The sequence below is a fragment of the Strongylocentrotus purpuratus genome, unplaced genomic scaffold (genome assembly GCF_000002235.5).
Source record: "Strongylocentrotus purpuratus isolate Spur 01 unplaced genomic scaffold, Spur_5.0 spur5_scaffold_6, whole genome shotgun sequence".
NCBI classification, from domain to species: Eukaryota; Metazoa; Echinodermata; class Echinoidea; order Camarodonta; family Strongylocentrotidae; genus Strongylocentrotus; species Strongylocentrotus purpuratus.
The window spans coordinates 60,392,715-60,411,736 of NW_022145612.1; the positions used below are offsets into that span (position 1 = coordinate 60,392,715).

Consider the following 19,022-nt stretch of genomic DNA (forward strand, 5'->3'; position numbering starts at 1 on the left):
TGGTTCTCTTTGCTACGATCATTTTACTAATTCACTGAACATTGATCATTGATCGGATAACAAAACCAAACTGAAAATATTAGTTCATGTCAAATAATGTTATTTTCTTACTATTATAAGATCGTAATTATTCAGCTATTATGATTGTGTTCATAAGTTTATACCTTTTATTATTCTATCTGATTTTGTCATCATTGTATACGATATGTATTTCTATTAATTCAGGCATATTTAAATCTTTAGATTAATCATGTAATATATTCATGTAATATATTGTATAATAATTGCATTGTAAAGCGCATAGAGAATTTATTATTGTATATGCGCTATATAAAAATGACTTTATTATTATTATTTCCAACATAGTAAAAAGATGATATTTTAATCAAATCCTCTCCCATAATGTGTCAATTGCATGCAGGCATCATAACAGAGTTTGGAAAGACAAAAAAAGTCCTTTTGACTTGAGCATTGGTCAGTTTCTTGACCAATTATTGATGACAAATTGAAAACAGTTGTTTTAATTAAAATCACGCTGGAACAATGCATGATCTAATTAAGTGAGTCACGGGTTAAGAACTTTAAGGGCGCAAGTCAGTGAGCTGCCAACGTGAAAATGTATGATTCCGACATTAAGTGGCATTCAATTGCTAAAAGGTCCATGGTATAGTTACAGAAAATGGAATTGATGAAGTCTAAGGATTTAAAGGTGTTTCCAGGTGAAAAGGCAAAGAAGAAGAAGGCAAAGAAGAAGAAGAAGAAGAAGAAGAAGAAGAAGAAGAAGAAGAAGCCGATGTCGATGATGAAACTACTACTACTACTACAACATGTACTAGAATAATTGCACTATCACTTTCTCAAAACAATAATCACAAAAACAACATCATTATCTAGAAATGTTCTTTTAATGGATATAAAGATGTTTATTTCATGATCATAATCAACTTCCATTTAATTTTGTCATACACAGGTTGTTTTAATGTACGGTGAAGATACAATGCAATCGCATGTTGGCAATGGTTGTTGTGACAGTTTAGAACATACCACAAACATTTATCCCAGTATACGTTAATCGAGGTAAGAGAAGCGGGGTACTATTGAAAAGTTAATATATATTTATGAAAAAGATAGACAAGATAGGTCCGAAAATATAATTCCATCTCCTTCATCTTTTTCATGGTACATTGGATACAACATGACAATGATGTTAAACATAAAATAAAACGCCTATAATATATATTCTGTAATGAACCATATATAGCCCTGTAAAATATGTTAGACTAAGCTCTACTTACAGGAGTATTCGTATAGAAACTGACAAAATACTTTTCTATGTGCTTCCTAGACTGAATAACGATTTACTGTGGTCAATATCATTTGAGCTTGCTATTTTGGTATCAGTACCTTTAGTAGCTAGGTCTGATATTTTCCATGGCTGTGTCGATACATCATTATTATTAGGTTATCAAAAATCAAAATCAAACTTATAACCAAGACGACCATTTACAAACTGTTTATGTTCGGATTAAGAGCTGATAGGATAGTTGTGTATTCGTCTCATCTAATCAAATGACGGGGCACCCTCTTTTCCAAATGATTTTTCAAATTAAAGATATTACGATGAGGGTATAGTTGCCAGTAAAAGACATAACAAGTATATAGGCCCCTTTTAAAAGTTAAGAGTAGACGATAATAGGATATGACGAATGATGCATTAAAGTCATTATGAAAGGGGCATTTAATACTCCATGTTACTAATATTGACGTATCAAGGATATAAACGTTTTCAAAGCATCATCTTGAAATAGTTTCCCTCTAAATCCCCTCCTTTGATGGTTATTTCTTGTATATGAGATAAGATACAATAATTCTATTTTAATCTGTTCCTTAATGTTCATAATGGTGAATTAATTAGGACGTAAAGGGACTACAAATATAATATACCAAAGGCAAAAATACTCTTCCTAACGATCCTTTTTAGTACAGTTAAAATTACATTTTTCCAAATTAATGCCAACGTATTGAGCACAATCATCAGATTATAAATTACTATTTGAAGAAGAAACAACAGTGACAAAATTCAACTTCTTCAAAACACCCTGGAAAGATACGACCAAATCTCAATCACCATGCAACAGTGAAATAGAATTTTGCTTCTGATTATTATTTAAGTGTGTTTTGTAAACGCACGTGAAAATACTTTTTTTTTAAATAGCCCTCAAATTACACTTTGTAAAATATATAACCTGATGCCAGTTTCGATCAAAGATCTTTGAAGATAACCACATTTGGCTTATATCCCCCAAACTTTAAGGACATCCCATCACAACTTCAAACATGTTTATTCATGCATTGTATGCATGGCATGAGTGTACAATGGATCAAGAAAAATGTTTAGATAAGGGGAAGCATGTGAATTAGGGTAACAATGCATTCTTCAAAATGACCATGACAAGTTAAATTACATTGCTTGATCGACTGCCATGTACAATGTGACAAGACTTGGGGGTATATAAACAAGTAGTATAATCACTTGATATTAGAGGCCTCTATAGTTTGCTTGTTCTTCTATGAGGCAACAATATTATTTTGTAAAAAATATAGTACAGATTTCTATTTTTAGATTTTTGACGACAGATTTTAATTGACAAATTTTGCAGTGGCAGATTTGCAATGCTATCTTTATAATCGCTGGATTTCGATTGACAAATAGTATTGCATAGGTTTCTCTTTGGCGTTTCAAATATTGCAATATTACTGACATTTTTTTTTGTTCCTTCATACTTTTTCCCCTCCACAGGAATTTTATTGATTTTCATTTGCAACAAATTAACAAACATATATTCAAGGTAATTCATATTCATAACATGAATAAAATTGACTACTCAAGATACAAATATTTGTTGAACTGTCGAGTTAACAGAAGACATACATATTTTCAATAACCAAGTTAATCACAGCAACACACATGTTAATAAACAGAATTTATTTAAATGTATGGTATTTTTAAGAAAGAATGATTATTTGATTATTAAAATATAATTTGAATGGAAGCAATCATAACAAGTTGAAATTACTAATGGAAGACTTTGACTGGGAGAGTGGCAAGACCATTTTGAATGAGGGTTGTACGTTGGACAAAATTTGCTGACAAGATAGTAGCAGAGCATTTACCCAAAGCAACAAACTAGATTTTCAAATTTTCCAACAAAGGCTCAAGAACATTTCTCCAACCACCCCTTCCCAAAAGAAAAGAACTTAAAGCAATTAACGGCTCCCCCCTAACAGAACTGTAGTTTGGACCTTTCAGGAAACCCTGAAACTATCCTTAAAGGAGAAATGATGTCGTGTAGTATTGTCCCAAAACTCAGTTAATCATAAAGTACCCTCATATTTATACCCCGACAAGATGCCCAATTTGAGATGCACTTAAAAGCCAAGTTTATATCTTTATAATCCTTCCCCATAGAAAGACCAAGTGCATTCACAATCCCCTTCCCAGGAAATACCACCTCTGTTATGTTTAAGCCCATACCTAAAACTACCAAGTTGTCCATTGTTTTGGTGGCTCTCTTTCATGTCTTTGTCCCTTTGACACAATGTAACCTACCCTCGTATTACTTGTATCCTTCTGTATAAATATTACATGTTCTGGCTTTCTGTAGAGGAGTGGAGTTTTGATCACCATGAGATCAAGACCCTCTTTCTAGCTGGCTCTCTCATGTGAAAGTTCATAATGATGTGACCGATTTGATTCTCCAAAGTTTGGAGATAATAAATACTCTTGATATGACTCTGGAATTACAAGTCTCTCCTTGCTGCTTCATAATATGTACCTCTCCTACTGCCAATATCGCATACATCGATCCCAACACGACAATAACCCCAAGGCTATGAATTAAAAATAACTGACTTTGACAATCTAGGGAATCTACCATTGAGAGTAACACTATGAGATCCATCAATATATGAAAGCAGTTAGAGTTTGGATGTCACCATTGTTTTGTTTATGATTTCTGCAGCCATCTTGGCAGCTTCCAGTGCGCAACCCCAGTGCAGAGTGATGCCCTGGCCGCTATGGCCATAATTATGAATGACCTGAAGTAAGAGAAAGAGAATAGGGGAGGTAAAAACAACAAAATCAGACCTTGCAAATGTTCATTAGTATGACGGTTTGTTTTCAAAATCAAAAGCTTTTAAATCCAACATAACTCTACATTAATAGAATAAATAATAATAATAATAATAATAATCATAATAATAATAATAATAATTATAGTGAACATTTATAATGCGCCATGTCTCTCAATTATTGACACTCGTGGTGCAGTTGTGCCAATTATCATTTCACTTTCATAATAAGCCCCTAACATAAGAAATTTGGAGATGAAATTACAAAAATTGGGGATACTAAATATTTTGAACGTCAAAGCATGAACCAAGAAGTCAAGCATTTAATCATAACTAGCTTTTTGAAAATCAAGACTGAATACCTCGTACTTTCTCTCTACGATTCAATATTTCAGTATAAATAAACTAATGTCTTTTGTTTTCATGCAAAACTAACACTGCAGCCAGTCACCCTTCTTGTATATTCTTAATTTCCTCATTTTGTTGTTAGAAGAGGTTGAATACTTACATGTAACTGCTTTGATCCACTAGTGATTGTTTCTTTTTCCAACCGTAACCCAGTCGATCTATTTGGACGTAATCCTGCCCAGTCACCCTTGAATTTTGCGTTCTTTAGGAGAAGAAAAAACAGAGAAAATAGAGCAGGTGTTGTGTAGACCACTAAACGTACAGTAAAGTGTAATATAAATTATGAATCAAGTAATAAAGAACCAGTTTACTCTGACTGTGATAATGATAACAAAACTATAAATTGTTCCAAGAACTATCTCCTGAACTGAAGTTCATGTTGAATACCTATTGGATACCTGAGTTGTGATACTGCCGCACATCACAGAAGATCAGTGCAGGTGTCTTATTAATATAATTCTGCGAGATGGGGCATGCAACTCCCATAAACTGCAATAGACCCGATCTTAATTGCTATCAGTCTGGGATGGGTGCTTGGTTCATTAGACCAATTGCCAATAGACTGACAGTCAACAAGACTGACAGCCCTACCGACTATATCAGTCTTGCAGGACTTGTGAAGGTTGTCCACAAGCTAGACCACTACCCTATGAGACCCACCTGTGAATCTCCCAGGAAAACCACCCATTACCCATCTCCAAAATGAGACACTCGATCTGTACTGCTCTTAATCATTGTTACAATATCTAACGATATCAAGTGGAATAGTGTACTATAGATATATATAGACACACAGCTGCACACAGATGTGAAGCCAATAACAGAGACTCTGCAAACAGGTTGTGTCTAGAACTTACTACCCAGAGCAGAAAAGAGAACAATATGAGAATTACAATGATGGACTGGCATCCTGCTATATACCTTTAGACTTGGAACGAAGAGGGCTGTAGAAGTCAAAATGGCCTCTCTGTCCTCAGAGCTTACAGATACTCCAGGAGTATTGTGCTGAGTTCCTCCAAGAATCACTTCATTACAACTGCAAGTAGAGGGCAGGGATGAAGTGGTGATCAGACATTTGCTCGAATGACAAATGCTCCAGTTTTTTGTCGAAAATAACAGGATAAAGCCCTTTTAAAGTGTTGGGAGCTCAAAATTTGCTAAAAAAATTGATGGCAAAATTTCACTAAAATTGTGTAGTGATTTATAAGAGGATGTCATATAACACTCAACTCTGCAAGGATTTTCAAAAAAAATGTTTTTAAAGCCGAATATTGATGAAAGAATACAAAACTTGGGTTGAACACAGAAAACCTAAACTTTGTATTCTTTCGTTCGTCTTCAAACATATTTATTCTGAAAATTGTTACAGAAGTCAGTGTTAAATTACATCCTATTTCACTTCATTATACGATTGAACTGAATGTTTGCCATCAAACTATTTGGGCTCCCAACACTTTAAAGTTAGAAAAACAATTTTTTTTCGGTAGACCTAAGGTTAGATTCAGGTTTAGGTATACTGTTAGGTCCAGGGTGGGAATTTGAGGATTCAGTTTATTAGTGTAGGAAATTATCAAAGGAGCATGCATGTGTCTTATACCTCAAACGATACACAATCATTACACACCACCACCGCTACCGCCGCCGCCGCCGCCGCCACCACCACTACCACCACCACTACCACCATCACCACCACCACCACCACCACCAATACTACTACTACTACTACTTCTACTACTATTACCATTAAAAGTAAATACAAAGTTTTGGGAAATTTTGAAAATTGGGTGGATAGTGATTCTTTACAATTTGGATATATTTGGATGTCCCTGTGGATGTATTATAAGCACTAGAAAATTTAGCCCCTAAAACATTTCTGCTTTTGAGAAAAATTGAATATAAAGATTTACCGGTGCTCCCGGTAAATTTTGATGAATTTCAAATAGCGCCTACAGCCGTACAATGGTAGCTGTGACCATGAAAATCTCAGAATATGCAGCTGTGATATATAATTTCCAAACAGAAATAGCCAATCGGTCGATTTAAGTCAAGAAACATTGTTGTATAGCTTAATTAATATCTCGACCTTGAGAGGGAGCTTTACAACATAAATAGTTTATTAAATACAATTTCATAACTTTCATAACTCGATTTCAACCGCGACAATGATCACTGAATATTGAAGGATAGCATATGCTTCCAATATGTTCATTTGAACCAAATTTATGACCCTATACCAAAACTTTGTATTACCTTTAATAATGATACTACTAATACTACTACTAGTGTGGATGTTGCGGTTCGAGTCCCGCCGCCGCACTAATGTCCTTTGGCAAGACATTGATCTACATTTGCCACACTCCACCCAGGTGAAGTAAATGGGTACCTGGTAGGAATTTATTCCTTGAAATGCTAGAGCGCCGTATGGCAGCCGTGCTAAAGCCAGGGTAATAATCGGGAACGCCAGGAGGGTCAAATCTGACTGACATGAGCGCTATACAAGAACCCATTATTATTATTATTTTTACTACTACGATGACATCCATACAATTCAGAGTCAATTCAACTTTTCCTCCTGCGAGCAGACTTGCAATGCATTGACATCTAATTTTTACTATTCCGATGAATATTCCAAATCTCAATCAATAAGACTTCATATATTTGATGTTCATATAAAATGTTATTACAAATTTTGTTTGATGAGATGATAGTAAGAGCATACATTGGGCTCTTACCGTGGGATAACATAGAACCTGTATTTATCTGTCTCGGTCTTAGCCGGCTCAACTTCAAGAGCATAATGAATCCAAGGTGCTTCTACCTGAAAACAGGGAAAACCAATTAAACAAAGAGCAATTTAACAAAAGCAATACAGTATGTAACATTTTGATAATTGATGGGTAAACTTGCTTCACAAACTGTCTGATTTTACAACAACTATTTTAATAGTCATATACCAGTAGTACTACAAACATTCTTCATCTTCTTTTCTGGTCGCTACACAAACTCTGTCAAGTGCCGAATGCTGGATCTGACAATATAAATAAATAGTCTATCAGATATATGATACACAAGTCTAGTGATCCAATTTAATGATTGGAACCATTTGGAAATATAACCGTCATAGGGAATCTATAAAACAAAATGCCTCCGGCACCACCTGTGGTGGGCAGAGGCCTATAAATAATATTGTACAATTAATAAAGAATTCATTCGTATTAATAACGGAGTCATTCTTACGTGAACGACCTGTCCTTTTTTTGGCGCCATGTTCATATCCGAGACTAAATCTTGAGCACCGAGTCCTGAACAGTTGATGATGACATCACATTGACCTGCTAACTAAAATTATTTTAAAAGGTAAAACTGATAGTAATAACCAAGTAAAACTCATAATAGAAATAATCTAATGTCCATATCACTTCTTTTTCACTTTGAATGTGGATTCTCTGATTCTCTGTAAGTTGGAATGTGAATACATATACGGGTGTTTATTCGTAATATTGGAAACATATTGGATATTGTCAAATAAAACAAATGTTGTATTGTACTTAGACAAATTTAATTATATCATATGAATTTGACTTGAAACCAATTGTTCTAGGAGAAGAAAACCGAGAAAGGGGTCAAATTTCGGAGGGGGGGGGGGGAGGGGGGCAAACACATTCCATTCCTGAAATTCCAATTCCATTGTTCCCTCTAATGATAAGAAGCTTTGCACCTTCAATCTTGAAAAAAGACAATTTTATTCACTGAATGTTATAGAATATACTTGATTACATCTGTTTCTATTTTCTGTAATTTTCTTTTGTTTGGATTTTATTCTCATTTACTATTGCTGAGTCAATTTGCAATACTCCATGAAAAACCATGTTCACTCTAATTAAGGTGCTCAAGCATTCAAGGATTTCTTTCCTTCCAGGTTCCTATTTCTTTCACAGCCAGGTAAGCATGTATCTCTCTTGGTAATCAAGCAGAAAGAAGCGATAAAAGCAATTTTGCAAAAACAAAAACCAACATTGTAAATTTAGTTTAGTAACAAATATATTCCTTATTTTTTATTATAAAAAAAGGTCAACCTTAATATAAGGATTATGTTTCCTTTCAGGTTGCAACCTATTCAGTTTATTTCCATGATGGCTGTTGCCCCCAAATACCCGATTGTTTCAGACTGTATTCTTACCTAGCCCCTAGCCTTTGATTTGCAGCTGCAACAAGTTGTACAAAACACCACAACTCCACACCCCAACATTGAGGTACCTCATGCTTTCTAGCCCAGTTAACAAAATGACTACAGCACAAATGATATACATTGCCATTTGAATTTTGAAGAATATTACCTCATGCAGAGATGCAACTTTCTGTTTTGATATTCTTCCCCCTGCTCGCACCAATCTGTTGCATCAAGAGATATATGAAAAAATATATATATTGTGAGTTGTAATAATGTATACACATAAAAGGGAATATGAATTCTCCTTTATAAAGTATGCATAATATTTATAAGTACAATCATCATCATTGGTATCTCAAAAGCAACCAAACAATACTCTATAAAACGTTGCATTAAAGAGGCATGTTCCCCGTATTCCAGAGGGCGTTCAAAATACGTACCAGCTGGCGGACGGTGCTAGCTGCCTATTGACACCAACAGAATACGGCTCTTACGCAGATGGCATGTTCCGAATGCCCGGACAATACCGATTATCGCATACATGTGCCAAAGTAATGCCAATCGCAGTTCGGCTCTAAGATTCGGCTGCTGTTTCCGCCCACTTTCGTGACGTCGCGATTGTCAGCGATCAGCTGGCTTGGCGAAGGCAGGCCAGGCCGCGCGTACTTTGATTGACAGCTGTATGCAAATTAGAAGTCGATCTTCGGAACCAAGATGGCGATGACAAGAGCAGCGATAACTACACTGGCGGGAGCGTGCCACTTTAACCAATAACAGCATAAGGAATTGTAATGCTTCAATTAATTGAATTAATTATTGTTGAAAACTTGAAAGAAATCTTCTGTTTTGTTAAATTATATTCTCCTACTCAAGCTGAATTTTCAAGGCTTAAAATATATGCCTAACTACATGATAGAAATCGTATTATAGATGTACTTTAAGTAACATGAAAAGAATAAGGAACAACTTGGGGATTAAAGTTTTAAATAAATTGATAAAAGAAAAAAAAAAAAATGTTCATTAAATCTTTGTGACAGAGGTTTCTAATGGCTCTTAATGTACTACAGTTCTAAAAGTCATAGAAAAAAAAGCAAAATCACCATCATATGTGGGATGGTTGTGCAACTGATCTAAAGTTAATGTGATTTGCTGCGGATCGTACCTTCCCTCCAACTTAAAGACCCACATTTAGCACATTACAAACAATTATGACTATTAGGAATCTCAATCAGAAAGATTGTAGACCCACCTGCTTTCAGCAACTGTATAGAAAGACCATATTCTTCATTTTCCTTGAAGGGTGATTTACATCGAAACATGTATTAAACTTAAAGGAACCATTAAATAAAGACTCTCTGCCCATGGAGACCGTTTCCTCTTAGTCTTCCTTGGGTGGTCTTTATAAGCAGGTTTCATGGTCTTACATATCTTACCTGTCTTGTAGATACGGTAGGTAGTGAGAACAGTCCATTATCACAGAGCTAAACACATAGCCTTCTCTGTTTTAGACAACAAAATATAACAAGAAAAAAGAAAAAAAGAAAAAAGAGAAACTATGAAAATTAGATGGCTAATTTTTGGCAATTGATGTGTTTCAAATCACTATGGGCATCATCCCATCCAATCTTATTAGGTTTTGTATAAAGGACATATTCTGCAACTGCAGAATGAGTTGAATTATTCATTCTGAGGACTCAAGGCAAGAGACAGGTCTACACCTAAGAAATGTGTGAAGAATCACTTGGCTTTAAAAGTTCATAGTTCAAAACATTCTTAAGATTTTAGTTCTTTCTTTTACTCAACATTTTCAGCATGAAATATCTTTTAAAAGAGCAAACTTCACACGTATACATGTTTTTGATCTAGAAAATGAACAAATAGCTCTTTTTTTTTCTCTAAACATAGAGTTAAAAATATAAATGTTGACATTAAGACTTTCTATCTGGCAAAGAAGTGGTTTAATTGCTCTTCATATCTCACCGTACTCCAGGAAACATTGTTTTGATTTCCTCGTTTGAAATCCGCCGATAATCTGGAACAATGTCTTTCCACCAGTGCCTAGCCTTTGAATATGAAATCGGGTAGAAGTGAAAAATCAGTGACAAACTCATAGAATACAAAATGCCTTTTTTCTCAGAACTGAAATTTAAAGCAATCAGGATTCAGGAACATGTTTTAATAGTTGCAAACATTCAGGCTCGTATTCTACTAATTCAGTTAAAACCAACGCTATATGTTTAAGACTACATCCCAGACTTAACTTCTTTGATTAAAGGTAATGAAAATTTTTTGGAAATTTAGAAAATTGGGTGGATAGTGATTCTTTACCATTTTGATATATTTGGATGGCCCTGTGGATGTATTATAAGCACGAGAAAAATTAGCCCCTAAAACACTTCTGCTTTCGAGAAAAATGGAATATAAAAATTTACCGGTGCTCCCGGTAAATGTTGATGAATTTCAAATAGCGCCTACGCTATTTGAATTGTCAAAAGACTTAACTCCGTTTCGTTGACAATCAGCCATGCATGAAGACTTTCGTTTACGGCCGATTGTCAACGAAACCGAGTTAAGTCTTTTCTTGATTCCGTTTGTTGCTTAAGGCAGGCAGCCAGTTAAAACGAATTCGTTATTATGGATATGCAAGCACTACTTTAAACATACAGAACTTTGTTATTCCTAGCTCATTTTTCGTGATTGAGGTGTCATATGAAAGGGCAGAAACTCAAATATCTGGAAATGTGATTTTCTCTTTGAAATTCAGATACCGTCCGCCAAATGACTTTTTGGTTTCCTCTCTTCAAATTCATTTAAATCACTCACGCGTGAAATATGCATTATATGAGTTGCATCAGATGAAAGAGGAGGATCTCAGCTTTCCAAATATGTGCCATTTATCAATTATAATTGTGATTAAGTTATGATCAAACGTCGATAATTCTCGGTTTCGTTTTTTCTGGGACGCACTGTATAATAGAAAACCTGGTTTTGTGGATGGTAGTAGAAGGAGCATGAGCATCTCAGATAACATAGCTACTACTAGAATACCTGGTTTTGTGGATGGTAGTAGACCTTATAGTAGGGGAGGATAAAGACGCCCATCTGTCCAGCATCTGGGTACCGTGATAGAGCTCTGGCATGGTGCCACGTCTTTATGGCCAATTCTCTGATAGACAAGCATGCAGTGCAATTTGGAAGAATAAAAAGGCTTAAAGGTAGTGTATCCCTTTTGCAGTCAACATCAAATTCTGTAGAACTTCGCAGGAATCATGAGTATGCCACGCAGGCGCGTGCACAGGGGGGGGGGGGTTTGGGGGTTAAACCCCCCCCTTTGGAAATCTATTGTGTGTAAACCCCCCCCCCCCCTAAACCCCCCCCCCCCGAAATTTTTGGCCCGATTTATAAATGTTAAAACAACCCCCTTGAAAAAATCCTGCGTACGGGCCTGATGCCACGTAAAGTATGTATGTCCTATCTGTGAAATTTAGAATTTAGCAGTGTCCTAGCTCTATTATTCGAATTATGCAAGGAAATCTGTTTACTTTCTAGACTGCACTGTCAAACACTATTGAATGTCTGACTGACTGACTTCTTTTTTCCTTTATGAGCTGTAAAAGGGTTCATGAGCATTTGTCCACATAAATATTCCACTCCTTGAAATGGCTAAAACTAAGCTAATTGAATCTTTGTGCAGCACAAAACATACGACCATTCGCTCGCTAAATTCGATTTGAAAACAAACAATCGTTATTTACCCACAAAAAACATTTTCAAGCCCTTTTGTTTTGAGGGAAGTTCTAAATTTTTGGTTGTTAACAAACAACAACAAACAAACACTTTCTTCTCTAAAAAAAAATATGTAGCAGTATAACAATAAAACGATGATGATGATGATGACACCAATAACCAGGGGCGGATCCAGTCGGCGGCAGGGGAAGAGCCCAATTCGTGAATATTTAGCGGCGAAACAGCCAGCCGATAATTTGCTCAGTGGGGCGGGAAGGGGGGGGGGGGGGTGGAGTGGTAGTAAGCACTTTTTTTTTTTTTTTGCTCCCGAAAAATGTATAACAACAAAGTATAACAACAATAATGATAATAATAACAACAATTTCTAACATGAAGTATACTGTATAACTATAAACTAATAACAGACCTTTATATGATTTTACAGATAAAAATCATTTTTCAAACAATTACCTGTTAATTTGTTATTATGCAAAATAATATGATTTCAAACCTACATTTTTAACACAAATGTTTCAAGGATTGTATACCGTAAATCTCCGTGTATAAGGCGCACCTGTGTATAAGGCGCACTCCTATTTTTTTTGGGGGGGAAAAAAAAAAAAAAAAAAAAAAAAAAAAAAAAAAAAAAAAAAAAAAATCGTTTTTTGTTTTGTTGTTGTTGTTGTTTTGTTGCTTAAAACCCACGCGAGGAAGGACCTTCATTTTACATCGAGGTGCAGTTGAAGTTGTGAACTTGTCACAATTAATAGTAACAACAGTCTAAGGTTCATGATACCAAGTGTCCCACACCAGCCTCCTCACATCATCTAGCAGAAGCAGTGTGTTCTATGCCAAACATCAATAGTCATGCATGATCTATTAGAAAGATTACTTTCAAACCAAGATGACAGACAAATTTGAGTGTTGTTGTAGTTTCCGAGTGGTGAGTCAACACACTGATTACTGAGCTAGGAGACATTGCCAGGCATAGCGCCATAAATCGAAACTAAAAAAAAACAAAAAAAAACAGAGATTTACGGTATATCTAACCACATCAAAAGGGACTTGTTTATGTATGTAAATGTGTGGCTTATCTTTACATCCTATATTCTTCCAAAAGGAGATAACGTCAATGGTCAAGGAGATAACGTCAATGGTCAAGAATAACTTTTGAGTCTCATAAACTGCATGAGCAAACAACATTCAGAAACTTGAGTTTGATCATGCAGTGATATCTCTCAATCTCATGTTAAAAGATTATGATCTTGATATTTTTTAATGGAATAAAAGCCTGTTTATTTGTATTTGTATTAATAACCTCATTTTTTTAATGATTATTTGATTTGGGGGTGCACTATAGAGCTCCATGTAAAGGATGGGTGCAAAGTGAGATACAGCTAAATACATTGTTTCGTCTCCATATGTGACCTACTTTAGAAGATTCCTGCTGCCGTTGCAGTTGCAGTTTTGTTAGCAGGGACTTTTAGATTTGCACGTCGACATAGTGGACTGCTACGTGTGAAGTCCTTTTAAGGCACTGTAGTAAAGTGCCTTAAAAGGACGTCACACATAGAAGTCCACTATGTCGACGTGCAAATCTAAAAGTCCCTAATTTCTTCCTCTTTTGATACTATTTGTTAGCTTTCCTTTGTCTTTCAAATAGAGAATTGGATTTTCATATGTGTACAGGGCTTGAGAAACGGGTCAATGTCGCTATTCATAAGGACCGCTGTTCATAAGGACCGCTATTCATAATTTGAGAAAAGGGTCATTATTCATAAGGACCGCTATTTATAATCAAAGAAGAGGGTTGGTATTCATAATATGAGAAGAGGGTCGCTATTCATTATAGGGGAAGAGGTTTGCTATTCATAATAGGGGAAGAGGTTTGCTATTCATAATAGGGGAAGAGGTTTGCTATTCATTATAGGGGAAGAGGTTTGCTATTCATAATAGGGGAAGAGGTTTGCTATTCATTATAGGGGAAGAGGTTTGCTATTCATAATAGGGGAAGAGGTTTGCTATTCATAATAAGGGAAGAGGTTTGCTATTCATTATAGGAGTAGGGGGTCGCTATTCATTATAGGGGAAGAGGTTTGCTATTCATAATACGAAACAAGGGTTGCTATTCATAATACGACTAATATTTTTTAATTGATGCAAAAATGGCTCGATTTGGTGCATACTTTTTGCGAAATTAAAAAGAAAACAGTGTTTAGTTCAACTAACATGAGCAAGAACGCAAGGGGGTGTCTTAGGGGAATGTGCCACCTCAGAAGTTGAAGATTTTAAAAAAATTTAATTGATGCACAAATGGCTCGATTTGGTGCATACTTTTTGTCAAATTAAAAAGGAAACAGTCTTAAGTTCAACTAACAAGAACAAGAACGCAGGGAGGGGGGTGTCACCATATTTTTCAGAAGGGTTGTTATAGGTGAATTTGTCGTTTCCATTGAACAATCAGCCATAAGGTTTAGGAGATACAAGGGATCAATTTAAAAAAAAACAGTTGGTGAAAGGTTTTTTATCGTAAACCAATGTTTGAACTTCTGTTAATGTGAATGTAATAACGACGCGTCTATTAATAAAATCTGATCGCCTGATTTGGCTTGCTTTTTCTCTCTTTTTCTTAAGTTTCTCTATCTTTATTTTTTCCCATCTCCCCCCGCTCTCCCTTACGTCATAATTTACATTTTATAGTTCTCTTTCTCCTGGCGTTCCTCCTTTTCGTCCCCTTCCTTTTCTTTTCTTCTCCTTCTTTTCCTCTTTCTCCTTCCCTTCCTCTTCCCTTTTGTCAAAATGATACGGGGTGCGGCTGCACCCCCTGCCCCCTCTATGGCGCCGCCCCTGGCGGTCCATATGAATAGCGAATAGACCCCTGAGAACATATGGCTCCGTTTAGTCTCATTTCACAACGCCCCCTATCGTCAGAGCATGATCAGAGCCAGCAGCCTAACATGTTAGCCTATGGACGTTTTTTTTAAAAATCGTTAAAAATTCATTTTTTGTTTAAACGAAAAGCACATCCACCCCGACGTTCATTATCACTAGCTCTTTCATTGGAGCCCTCATGTCTCATTGACTTTTGAAAGTTCACCCACCGTAATTTTTCAAAATAGGTTGCAAGCTTGTCATTGCCTATAATACACATGTGAAACAAGTCTAACCAGGGAGTTTCCCACCTCCCTGGTCTAACTTTGGACTCAGTTTACCAAGCGATTTGAAGATTATAGGTCGAGCCAGGGAGGTTTTCCACCTCCCTGGTCGAGCACACGAAACATAAAAAGCATGAAGTATCATAGATCACTTCTGCCTATTTCATTATGTCCATTTCATCCAACCCCCCACCGTAATTTTTCCATTTAGTAAAAGCAAACATTTTCCCGAGTTTAGCAAAAACATGAATATTCATGAACGCGGTCAGACAATACAGCCTTTTAGTACGTAACGTATAGTGAATGGGAATGGGCGATGATCCGTGTAGGAGGTAGAGGTCAGTGGTTTGTGCTGGCAATGTTCACGCGAGCGAAAACGAGACAATAGGAGCAATATGTCAACATTTTGCAGGATACCATACTTTGGAGTTTGGACCTTTACCACATTTAAAGGGGATATGCAATAGAATATGTAGGTCATGCACGTCTACAGTATAGGTTACCAACTTAATGTGCCATTCTATGTCTGGGAATATAAATGTTTCTAATACAGACCTGGTGGAATAGTTATGTATACAATTGTATTAACATTAAAATCAAACAAATTACAAAACTTTTCGGAGAGATGATTAAATACAATAAAAAAAAGTACAGTTAGTATGCCATATAACATAAAGAGTTTCAATGTTTGAAACAGATTGTGTAATTTAAATTTAGATGGCACATTGCAGACAATTCTTATCATCTTCTTTTGTTCAGTAGCCATGCCTATTTATAATTATATGAACTCGATATTGCCCCAATAGGCCAATATAAAGAGCGCGATGTGATAAATAGGGAGACATATAGATGGATATAGCAATACCTCAAACAACGTTTTGAGGAAACAAATAATAGCGTTAATTATAAATGATAACGTAGACTAGTACATGAACGTTGTTTTTAATTTCGTTTCCTACTTCATGCCATGGAATGTGCATGCCTTCCAACTCCAAGACCATCGAGATCGAGAGCCGTAGAAAATATATATTAGGCCTATTCTTAATTAGACATTTGAGTGCGCAGATAGCCTGTATGCGAGCTATGCTTGTCCAAAAAACACTATCAGGACAATTTACCCCCCCCCCCCCTCCCCCGGAATATTATCCCCAGAAAAACTACCCCCAAAGACGATTGCCCCCCCCCCCCTTGGCCCCGGAAAATAACCGCCGTGGGCAATTACCCCCCCCCCCCCCCCCCCCCCCCCACCACCACCTACTATATACTAGTAGTATACTAAAGTAATAAGCCTACCTCAGCTTTAGTTCCTTGTCTTGATCTTTCTTGAGGCCGTGGGCAAAATCAGGAGCCCACAGACCCGCTGCTCCCGACGATGTCGTGTCTGAGGCAAACTGGTCAGCGATCACATGAACGTCGGCATCCGGCACGTTCTCCGCGAGAACAACCGCTGATGAAAGCCCGATAATTCCAGCTCCGATGACAATCACTTTTATTCGTTGTGATGAGATGGAAGCCATGTCGATTGAGTATTCAGCACATGTGTAATGTTATGAGCTGTAGTTATGCAACACTCCTAATTTGAATACTAGAAATGCAATCGTGTCACAACGATGTGCGTGCAATGACGCCATGTTTCGACGTGTCAAACGAAAGAGCTTCTCTCGGACTATCCAGAGCAATTTGTACGAAGTCTGTAGCTTCTGTGATATTGGAGATAGGTAGAGCGAAAGAAAGGCCTCAACAGTGACCTTGATGGGATGGTAGTGACTATGCCTACAAAGTTTGAAAGAAATTGGGATAGGGGAAATAACCTAGAAAGGGCTGCGTGCAAAAACCAATGGGATTTGAATTTGGTGCATGTTCGTCATTGCAATAAAGATCGTTCTTGGGGGCCAAAAGAGTGAACCCGATATGCCCCATAGACAATGCGTGTAATGCATGAGCGGAAAACGTACAGGATCTGTATTATGACCAGAGTTATATTGTTTTTTTCTCTCTCTCTCTTTATGTCTCTTTATAGGCCGTATTTGGTATCATTAGAAAGAGAATTTCATGATTGTTATTGTAAACCACTCTCCTTTTTTCTATGATAATCCTATCGAAACATGTGATGTAAAATAGATTTATAGGACAAAATCACTTCAACGTCTACTCATCAAACAGTTCACAACTCCAACGTCTACTCATCAATCAGTTCACAACTACACCCAAATCATCTTATTCCATTTCCAATGCCTATTCATCAATCAGTTCACATATATACCCAAATCATCTTATTCAATTTCCAACGTCTACTCATCAATCAGTTCACAACCATACCCAAATCATCTTATTCCATTTCCAACGCCTACTCATCCATCAGTTCACAACTATACCCAAATCATCTAATTCCATTTCCAACGCCTACTCATCAATCAGTTTACATCTATACCCAAATCATCTTATTCCATTTCCAACACCTACCGGTACTCGATCGTCGATCAGTTCACAACCATACCCAAATCATCTTATTCCCTTTCCATCGTCTACTCATCAATCAGTTCACAACTATACCCAAATCATCTTATTCCATTTCCATCGTCTACTCATCAATCAGTTCACAACCATACCCAAATCATCTTATTCCATTTCCAACGCCTACTCATCAATCAGTTCACATCTATACCCAAATCATCTTATTCCATTTCCAATGTCTACTTATCAATCAGTTCACAACTATACCCAAATCATCTTATTCCATTTCCAACGTCTACTCATCAATCAGTTCACATCTATACCCAAATCATCTTATTCCATTTCCAACGTCTACTCATCAATCAGTTCACAACTATACCCAAATCATCTTATTCCATTTCCAACGTCTACTCATCAATCAGTTCACATCTATACCCAAATCATCTTATTCCATTTCCAACGTCTACTCATTAATCAGTTCACAACTATACCCAAATCATCTTATTCCATTTCCAACGTCTACTCATCAATCAGTTCACATCTATACCCAAATCATCTTATTACATTGAGAGCAACCAATCGAAAAGAACTCATAAATGCAGCTTTGTTACAATGTATCATTCTGATCATTTTTAATCAATTGAAAATGCAAATTCTTTTCATGATAACATATTAAGTATAAGTTAATTTTCTATCTACATCAAGAAGTATACAGTGAAATTTTCCAAGCAATGTACAATAGAGTTCCTTTCCAGAATCAGGCCTGGTCATTGGTCAGTCAAAGGGGGCATCCTCTGGACATTCTGTCTGTTAAGAGCTAGAAGGGCATTAACTCTGTGTTTCAATGTGTTAACACCCTTCTGGATCTCAGAAGAAGATTTGTTGCAGAGTCATACAAAACAATTATTGGACATTCAATATGATAATGAATAAATAGAAGCAAAGTGACTTGGGTTCATGAAGGACATTGTCCATTT

At 36.3% G+C, this 19,022-nt stretch overlaps 1 protein-coding gene across 2 annotated transcripts; it reads right to left on the minus strand.

Annotated features, from left to right (window-relative positions):
• Positions 1-886: 886 nt before the first annotated feature.
• On the minus strand, positions 887-17,253 carry LOC590228 (D-aspartate oxidase). 2 transcript variants are annotated; one of them, XM_030972350.1, is made up of 10 exons: positions 16,885-17,252; positions 11,759-11,876; positions 10,691-10,773; positions 10,144-10,209; positions 8,877-8,931; positions 7,777-7,878; positions 7,272-7,357; positions 5,461-5,575; positions 4,640-4,741; positions 887-4,098 (listed from the first exon to the last, which is right to left on the minus strand). In XM_030972350.1, exons 1-10 carry the CDS (start codon positions 17,106-17,108, stop codon positions 3,979-3,981), a joined length of 1,071 nt encoding a protein of 356 aa, XP_030828210.1. In that variant the 5' UTR covers positions 17,109-17,252; the 3' UTR covers positions 887-3,978. The 2 variants fall into 2 exon arrangements, with proteins under 2 accessions (XP_030828210.1, XP_030828211.1); XM_030972351.1 differs by lacking the exon at positions 7,777-7,878 and having other exon boundaries at positions 16,885-17,253.
• Between the last annotated feature and the right edge of the window lie 1,769 nt (positions 17,254-19,022).

Bases quoted from the DNA above. Each gene is read 5' to 3' on its own strand.
- LOC590228 (XM_030972350.1), bottom strand. From the start codon at position 17,108: ATGGCTTCCATCTCATCACAACGAATAAAAGTGATTGTCATCGGAGCT. The intron at 8,932-10,143 runs GTAAGATATGTA...TTGATGCAACAG, and splicing joins CTACCGTATCTACAAGACAG to ATTGGTGCGAGCAGGGGGAA. The intron at 7,358-7,776 runs GTAAGAATGACT...CCCTGTTTTCAG, and splicing joins AAAAAGGACAGGTCGTTCAC to GTAGAAGCACCTTGGATTCA.